This window comes from Monopterus albus, unplaced genomic scaffold (assembly GCF_001952655.1).
Source record: "Monopterus albus unplaced genomic scaffold, M_albus_1.0 scaffold343.1, whole genome shotgun sequence".
Lineage (NCBI taxonomy): Eukaryota > Metazoa > Chordata > Actinopteri > Synbranchiformes > Synbranchidae > Monopterus > Monopterus albus.
The window spans coordinates 94,326-104,485 of NW_018128223.1; the positions used below are offsets into that span (position 1 = coordinate 94,326).

General features: G+C 39.9%; 1 protein-coding gene across 1 annotated transcript in view; it reads right to left on the reverse strand.

Moving 5' to 3' along the window:
* Positions 1–10,160, reverse strand: part of nsmaf (neutral sphingomyelinase (N-SMase) activation associated factor) — a 91,926-nt gene that overhangs the window by 4,440 nt on the left and 77,326 nt on the right. Inside the window, exons 18-26 of the mRNA XM_020625024.1 lie at positions 7,956–8,076; positions 7,678–7,809; positions 7,555–7,597; positions 7,302–7,468; positions 6,890–6,998; positions 6,494–6,552; positions 3,692–3,759; positions 3,542–3,609; positions 3,329–3,452 (exon numbers count right to left, since the gene is read on the reverse strand). Coding sequence (XP_020480680.1) covers positions 3,329–3,452; positions 3,542–3,609; positions 3,692–3,759; positions 6,494–6,552; positions 6,890–6,998; positions 7,302–7,468; positions 7,555–7,597; positions 7,678–7,809; positions 7,956–8,076 — 891 coding nt within the window. The remainder of the gene's footprint in view (positions 1–3,328; positions 3,453–3,541; positions 3,610–3,691; positions 3,760–6,493; positions 6,553–6,889; positions 6,999–7,301; positions 7,469–7,554; positions 7,598–7,677; positions 7,810–7,955; positions 8,077–10,160) is intronic.

The following is a 10,160-nucleotide window of genomic DNA, read 5'->3' on the forward strand; positions in this document are numbered from 1 at the left end:
GTTTTAATTTTCTGTGTATTACTTGTTGGTGAAGAAGACAATTACCTATGTAGAGATACTGCTTGCAGCCAATGATGCATGAAATTTTTTGTATAATATGATGTTATGGGGTAGGACTGGATAAGTCTGACTTCTTCCTACTCCATTCAAACATGTACTAGGTGTAAGCAAACTGATTTTGGATTAGCATTGGTTGGATATGGGTAATTATGTGTGTGTGTGTTGCTGTCATTTGTTCTGTTCTGCATGTTTGAAAGAATAAATCAAATCAAATCAAATCAAATCATATCAATTATCACTGCTATTTCTCTGAAGATGCCTGGGATTCTGAAGCTACAGACTGTCCCCTACCACTTCACACTGGTAACATTAAATATTTAGGCATCAGTATTTCCCCCAGGCTGTCAGAGCTTTTTGACCTCAATTACTCCCCTCTGCTAAAAAAGGGGAAGATTTCAAATGCCGGTCCAACCTCCCACTCACTGGCCAAATTGCTACAGTCAAAATGAAAACTTTACCACAAATTAACTACAACTTTCAATGCTTCCCACAGCACCAACAGATAAACGGTTCAAATTATTTGATTCTCTAACTTCACAGTTTTACAGAAATAACAAGAAATCCCAAATTTCCCTGTCAACACTTCAGAAGATCAACCACAAGGCAGCCTAGAAGCACAAAGTTTTCAGCATTACTTCTTATCAAATCAACTTTTTATTTATTTATTTAGCTAAATGGATTCAGAAGGACAGTTACAATAGCTCATGGAAAGAACTAGAACAGAATCAATGCAAAAACACTTCAGTTGCAGACCTCACCTTCTTACCATACTCAATTAAGAAAATAAACTGCAAAAACAAAGCACAATCTGTGCAACTCTGACAGCCTTGTGGAAAGCAAACAAAACCACTAAACCATCATCAACACCGTGTAGATACACTCCAGTTTGGCACAACCCTGACATTCAACTGCATAACAACCCCAGCCACTTTCCAACATGGCAACACAAAGGAATCATTCACCTACATCATCTATTTAAGCATAAGCATGAACTTTATTGCCAAGTATTTCAAGAACACAAGGAATTAGATTCCAGCTCAATGGCCCCCAATGGGCACAACATAAAAACAAAATAAATACACAATATATACAAGTTAAAAATCAGTTAAAAGAGCAACATAGACTAGCTGTTCATCACTGTAATAGCCCGGGGAAAGAAACTGTCTCTGTGCCTGGTTGTCTTGGTGCACAGTGACCTCCTGCGCTGTCCAGAGGGGAGGAGTTCAAAGAGTTTGTATCCAGAGTGTGAGGGGTCTGCATAAATCCTCTCTGCCCTCTTCCTGACCCGTGATGCTTACAGGTCCTCCATGGAGGGCAGGCTGGCACTGATGATTTTCTCTGCACATCTGACTGCCCGCTGGAGTCTGTTCTTGTCCTGTTTGTTTTCTGAGACAAACTGGACAGAAATGGATGAGCAGAGAACAGACTCAGTGATTCCCCTGTAGAACTGTATCAGCAGCTCCTGGGGCAGGCTGAACTTCCTGAGCCGACGCAGGAAATATGTACCTCCTCTGCTGTGCCTTTTAAATAACAGCACTGATGTTGGTTGTCCACTTCAACTACCGAGATATTGTGGAGCCCAGGAACTTGTAGGACTCCATGACTTAAACAGTGCTGCCGAGTACGATGAGCGGGGATAGGATGGAGGAGTTGCTCCTAAAATCCACTATCATCTCTACTGTCTTCCGTGTGTTCAGCTCCAGATTGTCACGACCACACCACAGGGCCAGCTGATCAACCTCCCGTCTGTAGGCCGACTCGTCACCATCTTGAATGAGGCCGATGACTGTTGTGTCATCTGCAAACTTCAGGATTTTTACAGAAGGGTCTCCTGAGGTGCAGTCGTTAGTATAGAGGGAGAACAACAGCGGAGAGAGCACACACCCCTGGGGGGCTGTGCTGACAGTCCAGGTACTGGATGTGGTTTTCCCCAGCCTCACCTGCTGTTTCCTGTCCGTCATAAAGTTGGTGCTCCACTGACAGGTGGGGGCAGGCACAGTGAGCTGGGTCAGTTTGGAGTGGAGGATGTCCGGGATGATGGTGTTAAATGCTGAACTGAAGTCGACAAATAAGATCTGAGCATAGGTCCCTGGTGAGTCAAGGTGTTGCAGGGTGTAGTGCAGTGCCATGTTGACTGCATCATCTGCTGACCTGTTTGTCTGATAAGCAAACTGCAGGGAATCCAGCTGGGGGTCTGTGATTGCCTTGAGGTGGGCCAATACCAGCCTCTCAAAACACCTCATGACTACAGATGTCAGTGCGACAGAGGTCTGTAGTCATTCAGTTCCCTGATGGAGGATTTCTTGGGAAGTGGGATGATGATGGAGCATTTGAAACAGAAGGGAACCACACAAAGCTCTAGTGATCTGTTGAAGATCTTCGTAAAAATGATCTATATGAAAACAACCAGCTTGTACCGTTCAACACATTAGTCCAGAAGTACAGAGTTGGGAGAGGAGAATTTCTCCAGTACCAACAGTTAAAATCCATAATTAAATCAAAGATCAATATAATCAACAACCCACTACAACCTTCCATGTTGCTGAAGAGATAATGAAGTTTACAAACTCAAAGAAGATAATATCTAAACTTTATAAACTAATATCAAACTACTATCAACTGTGATCTGATTAACAAACATGATTGCGATTATGATTTCTGCCATCATCGTGCAGCCCAGCTCTTTGGTATATAATAGTCTTGTTGTGTTAAACGCCTCCTAACCACAGTGGTCCTGGTTCACAGCAGTCCGAATGGTTTTCGACATGTTGACTTTAGGCTCTGGTGGGAAATGTGTTTAAAATATATTTAAATTACTGTTATATATGTTTTGAGTAGCTTTTGGAAAATTCAGTGAGATATATTGGTCAAACATTTGGACACGCTTTCTTTGAATGAGAATTTGTTTTCAGTCTTGTGACTGGTGGTGTATATACTGTATATAACACTGACAGCACCAGACCTTTCTGCTGGACTGGCAAATTTACTGGTTAGTCAGCTAATCCTACTTTAGGACTGTAGGCGCAGCTCCTACTGTTTGTCAAAACTGGGGATCTGTAGCTTGCACTGTTGCTAGGCAACAGGACATGGTGGTAGAGACAAAGGGCATTTAAAGGCAGCATATGGTATTAGTTTGGTCTGATTCTCATAGACCCTCTAAATTAGGTAAAGTAGCTTTAAAGTTGTTATGCTCCAAGCGATTGGGACAATCTGCCTGAGGATCTGAGAACTGGAAGTGCTGATGTTTTTAAAGAGGTTTACTTTTTACCTTGACCATAGAATCCCAGGACGCTGTGTACAGTCGGTCATCAAACCAACACATTTCACTGACTGCATCATCGTGGCCCATCAGCGTGTCCTGCCGTCTACCATACGGAATGGAGTAGAAATAGCTAGAGGACAGGGACGTTTAGGTTAAGAGAGAAACTAAGAAATCAGTTTACAAACCACATCAAATACACATACTGTATACTGTACATACACATTGTTGTCCCATGAAGAACACACCACAGTTTTGCCATCTCCTAGTATCAAACATGACGATAATGCCTGAAAAACAGGTGGAAACAGCAGAGAGAGATCACTAGGAGGAACACAGGGAGAGACAGCAAACAAGAAAGTAAAGTCATACCATATTAGAGAAGGACATGCTTCTCTGCAGCTCCTTCAGCTCTTTGGAAAACATCTTAAGTGTTGAATCTGGAATAAAGATACGGGTGAGTATAAAGAGAACAAGTCCTCCCTGATGATAAAACAATAACACTACGGTGAAGGAGAAGTAGTGTATTGACCCTGGCTCATTTCTGTTTATCTGCCTGTTCCTTGGCAGGTCTCTCTCCACCCCTATGGCTTAGTGTGTTAGCAGGTGCACTCGATAATCCAACCGTCACAGTGCCGGTTTGTGCTGGAAGCAAGTAATTAAGTAAGTAAAGTATAGCAGCGTCCCAGATCAACAGTCACAAAGTGCTTAACTCAAAAGTACGAAATACAACTCTATCCTATAAAACAGCAACATTATCATAAAAACACAATGAGCTCATTACTTAAAGTTCTACTCAGAAACATTTTAATGTTTATATTGGCATATAAAAATACTCTGCTATAAATGACACATAGTCTAACACAGTTTTTCCTCTACATCTGCCCCTCACTGTGAATTCTAGGATCCATGACCAGCATTGTAATGTGCTGGTAATATTTAAGTGTGTCTATCACCATCCCATAATGTGTGATAGTAAATCATTATCTTTTTATTTTCTCAGATGATCTGAAAGGTAAATAAGAATCATGTTTATTGGCTAAGTATGTTTAAACACAAGGAATTTGTCTGTGGTGCAGAGGCTCTCAGTGTGCTGGTAGGAAGGAGAACAGGAGAAAGATAGAAATACACACACATACACACTGTGGCAAAAGAGCTGTGAGATTATGTGCAATAGTTTTATTTATGGTTTATTGCACTGGGGGCTGTTGTCCTGTCATACAGACATGGATTAACTGTTCATCAGCATAATGGCCCACATTTCACGTTTGATATAAAGATGGTGCACTGGTTTCTGGGCTCTGTGGGACAGTATTCTGTCAGTCATGTAGGCGATTCACTTTGTTTTCAAAAGCAGAAACATCATGTTGCTTAGTATGAAAGAACAGTCTATTTTCTACTATTACCCTGATCAGCTGATGAAGATCAGCTGCATATCACCACCTCATGTGCTGCCTGCACTCTATTTAAATCAGTTTCCCCGTCCTTATTGCTATGTAAGAAGTGCCATGCCGGCACAACCAAATGCAACACAGTGAGTGGCTGCGCTCCATTTGGCCATGCCGGCACACTGCTGGTTACAGAAGTGAAGGGAGACCATGTTAACAGAGTAAATGTGTGGTTGATGGTGACTTTTATCAGCCAGACAAGCTGAATGCAGTCAGTGGTCAGTACATACATATAGTTCTCAGACTGCAGACAGTCTGACATAGTCCTGCTCCACAATATGAATATTACTGCTTTAACTCCTGAAGTATTAAGTGACACAAAAGCCTTTGGTAAGAAGCATGTGAAGCAGTGGCAGACTAAATTTTACGTTTTACATTTTAAAGCTGTGACTTTGTTAAACCTGTAGTTCTGAGCTTGATTTATTTGTAACTATTGGATTTTGGCAAACATTTTGTGAATAGTCACTGTATACAGAGAGCTCCTAACCACAGCAGTTTCAGTAGGAGTGAGAAGCCATTTTTGTTTGAATGCACTTTGGTTTATGAGTCCAGGGTAGTAAACTTCACTCTCTTTTGTTGTCAGGGTAGATTAGGGAAACTGAGTTGTTCTGTTTGTTGTTTTGGGCTCTGTTTGTCTCTAAAGAAAATAAAACTGCTTCTTGCTTTTATTTATTCTGCGCTACTGCCTGTTCTTGGGAGTGGGAAGAGTTGGGAGCCACACATGTTACTTCACACCTAGACTGGCTGGCTGTACATCTCTGTCCAGTGCTTCTTTTTCATTCCTTACACAACAACCTGTGGCACTTTTCATGTCATCTTCTGAAACTGTTCTCCTCACCAGCCTATAAGATATTAATGACTCCTGGCCAGATTGTCTGAAAACACACACCATTATCCCAGGCCCCCCTTTTATTTATTGGTGGTCAGTCAGTAGCCTACGTCTAAACTGAGCTTTGTATTTCAGTGGCCATGTGTCCTTCAATTATGCTGGTGGTATTTCCAACAAACGTTCACACTTTGAATGTCTGGAAATGTTGATGAAATGAAAAAAGTTCATATAAAGTGAATTCTTTCACCCTGCTCAAGATTGCTTTAATGCATTTTTATGCTTACTTTACAAAATTATCATTGTCAGCTAAATGAATATTTCCTTTTACATTACAAGCAAAAAAGAAAACTAAAACACTCCGCAGTACACCACAGATTTTCATCCTGAATAACTGCAAAAAAAAGAAAAAAAATGTTAAATAAAAAATAAATGTAAAAAATTAGCAGTTTCCATTTGGGCCCATTATTTCTTACTTCGACTGAACCACAGACTGCCCTTTAATCCAATCTAAATCTTTTTCAATAGCTGTACCTCCTGACTATAAAATCACTTCATGGACAACGATACAGCTAAGCTGTTTTTTATATTTAGTCAAACACTCTACTGTTTTTATTACTGTAAACACCATAATACATCACAATATCTTTAAAAATAATTAGGAAACACTGCTCTGTAATGTACTGATGAGAACGTGTGTGATTATTATTGTTATTCTACACAAATGGCTTGGGTGAAATCTGTAACCATCACTGGACGTGAATATTTCTACTGTGAAAACTGGCCTTCAATTATATTATACCAACATTTTATTTGACTAAATTCTTAGCAGCGACAATGCCTGTCTTTTTCAATAACCTATATTTGTCTCTGGATAGAGATTTAAAGATATTATCAGACCTTGTGATGTAGAGAAAATAGTTGCTCCATCTTGAGTCACAGCGATGCTCGTCACAGCTCTGTACGTTTCCCAGAACATGCGGAAGGGAGGAAATACTGTATTTAGCTTCATGTAGCAGTCACTGTCACATTTAGCAAAGGCAAACTGACATAAAAGTAAAAATGCTAAAGGCCTATGAAACAATTTATAAATGACTACCTTGGCCATTTTCCTACTCCATAGATGGTGGTTTTTAGAGGAGCCACCCGATTTCTCTGTAAGTGTCCTCACAAACTGTACATTTTAATAAGTTTCTCTTTTTTAAAGATGCTTTGCAGGCACTTTCTCACACTGGAGCCAGCCCTTTCATTTACACAGCTGAATGTGCACTTTGTGACTGGATGCCTGTGACTTACTGTTTATGGATCTTGTGGCTGGAGACGAGTGTCAGATTGCCCATGTTTGTCCACGCCAGCTTCCTGCTGTCCTCAGTCAAGTCCTCAAACAAGTCCTCACACTGAGAAACTGGAAAACAACACGTGGATAACTGCTGCAGGAATACGTGGACATGTGCTGGAAACAGAATCGCTCAGACTACATGTTGGATAACACTGGATGGCAAATAACATCCCTTCTTTGTCACACTTTAATTCATATCGTAGCTGGACATACCTGTATGTTTGCCTTCTACTAATATTACAGTTACCACACAATGCACAGTTACTGAGCATTTCACTGCTACACATCTTGTCAGTATTAATCACGGTGTGGGTTGAAGAACAGCAGAGACATTAGGTTGTGTACTACTGTGTGTGTCTTCAGTGCTACCTGGAGACCGTTTGCTGACATGTGGCACGATGCTGGAGCTTTGAGGAACATTACTAATCCGCGGTGTGATCCTGTGAGGATGTGGGCTGGTGAACAGCTGTGTGGGCGTCTGGCCGAACTCCAGGATCTGAGTCAGCATGGCAATCCTCTCATCAAGGTCCTCAATGCTTTGCAGAAAGATGGAGGAACAGGTTTGGTAGTTGTTGAAATTAAACATTTAAAATCACAATTCTGGAAGGATTTTATCCGATACCTGTCACAGTCTATGCCACCTTCATATGTCAGCGGATGAAACACTGAAAGACAATGAGGCAAATTTGAGAGTTTGCCCAGTTTTGGTAGGTTTGAAGTTTAAAATAGTCACCTGCTACTTTACCATTGTAAACTTCCACAGCTTCACTTCCTCTCTGTTTAAAGCCAAAAACCAGGTCAATCCACTCATGAAGGTGCTCTGACACATACTGGCTCTCCAGTGCTGCCCTGTGCTTTTCAAGAAAGTCACTAGCATCTGGAATCATAATAAAGAGTAAATATGCAGCAGCATACAGAGCATGAGTTTATTTACTAATAGCAGCACAGAGACAACAGGGGAAGGTTATGTTTTCAGGTGCATGTTGGCATGAGATGAGAATGGTTCAATACACAGCAAGTTACCTGAGGCCCACGGTGGCAGAATGATATCACCAACTAAGCGTCCATTCTGCCTTCTGCCCAAATCAAGACACAGCTTATTTTCCAGGAAGCTGCAATCATTCCCATAAAACTCAGGAATCAACTACATGACGAGAAAAACCCACAGGTCAAACAACATATCATGGAACATATACAGTCTGGTTCATAGGTATCGGTTTGGTATCAGTGTTATTATTTTGGCTCTGTATGCCATCACAAGGAATTTGAAATGAAATTAATAGAGAGGCACCTTAAGAAAAGACAGTCAGCTACTGTATGAACTGTGTAACAACAGATTTTTGAACAACTAGGGTATGACCCACGGAACAATCCATTAGGTGTCAATGGTGATCTGGCTCATCATCTGCAGACAACGCTTCCAAAAGGAAGTAAAAGCCAAACTAGAAAAATGCATTTCCTGTCAAAAATGTGTCTGGATGCTGTGATGCTGAAGGAACGCCCTGAAAATGCCTGAAATCAATTGAAGTTCTTTGTTGAATAATCTGAAGGATTAGATGCAATAAATACAAGCAGGAACGCCGTTGAAGAGCTCAACATTTTGATACCTGAAATACCTGAAAGTATGCTGAAGTAGAATATTTCGATTCATTTAAATGGAGCAAGATTTTTCAGAATAGAACTGAATAGTCTAAAAAGTATGACGTTTAGAAAAATTCTGAATAGAAGCATGAATGTCCTTGAAGAGCTGAACATTTTGCCACCTGATAGAATTTTCCCATTCATCTGAATCAGGGAAAACTTTCAAAATAAAGCTAAATATTTCAAAGGTATAAGGTTTAGAAAAATCCTGAAGAGAAGCATGAATGTCCTCAAAGAGCTGAACATTTGATACCTGAAATAGCTGAAAGTATGCTGAAGTAGAATTTTCCCATTCATTTGAATGGGGCAAAACTTTCAAAATAAAGCTATATATTTCAAAGGTATAAGGTTTAGAAAAATCCTTAAGACGAGCATGAATGTCCTTGAAGAGCTGAACATTTTGATACCTAAAATAGCTGAAAGTATGCTGAGTATAGAATTTCCCCATGTGTTTGAATGGGGCACGATTTTCAGAATAAAGCTAAATATTATAAAAGTATGAAGTTTAGAAATGACTGTCCTTGAAGAGCTGAACATTTTGATAACTGAAATTATGCTGAAGTTGAATTTCCCCATTCATTTGTATGGGGCAAAATTGTCAGAATAAATGCTGAATATTTTCAAAACTATGAAAGTTGTAAAAAACCTTGAGTATATGCCATAATGTCCTGAAAAAAACTGAACATTTTGATACCAGAATGGCTTTTCTAGCTGAAAGTATACTGAACTTATTAGGATGTGAACATTTTCCTATTGGTCCCCGCAAAGTAGGTAAAAGAAGTAGTGTTGTGTGTGTGGGTGTGTAGGTGTTTGTGTGTATGTGTGTGTATGAGAAAAAAAGAGTAGTCCTACACACAGAGATACTAGAGTGTGGCTATTGAAATAAGTCATAAAATGTAAATGGTAATTATGCAAAAACCATAACAAATATCAAAAAGCTGTTTATGGTATGAAAAGCTGAAGAGTTGCTGCATAGTTATTAGTTGAAATGGTGGTTTTAGCTGAAGGTATGCTGAAGATATTAAGATGTGAAAATTGTTCCCATTCATTTGAAAAAACCTAAATAGTTTAAAAAGTATAAATGTTACAAACAGGAATGTCCTTAAAGCGTTGAACATTTTAATAGCTTCATGGCTTCTGTAGCTGAAAGTATGCTGAAGAAATTAAGTGCTGAAAAATGGACCTAAAAATCAGAATAAGAACTAGAAAAATTGCATTTCCTGAAGAAAATGCACATGTGGATGCAAGATTTGTAATGCATTGTTCTGAAAATGCCTGAAATCAATAGACAAAATGGCAGAAGGATGAGAAGAGTTTGCTGAAGTTCTTTTTTGAATTATCTGAAGGATGAGATGAAATATATACAAACAGGAGTGTCCTTGAAGAGCTGAATATTTTGATACCTGAATGGCTTTTGTAGCTGAAACTATGCTGAACTTAAAGATGTGAAAATTGTCTCATTCGTCCCCACAAAGTAGGTAAAACGAGCAGGTGTGTGAGTGAGTGTGTGTGTGTGAGTGAGCGAGTGAGCGAGAGAGAGAGAGAGAGAGAGAGAGAGAGAGAGAGAGAGAGAGAGAGAGAGAGAGA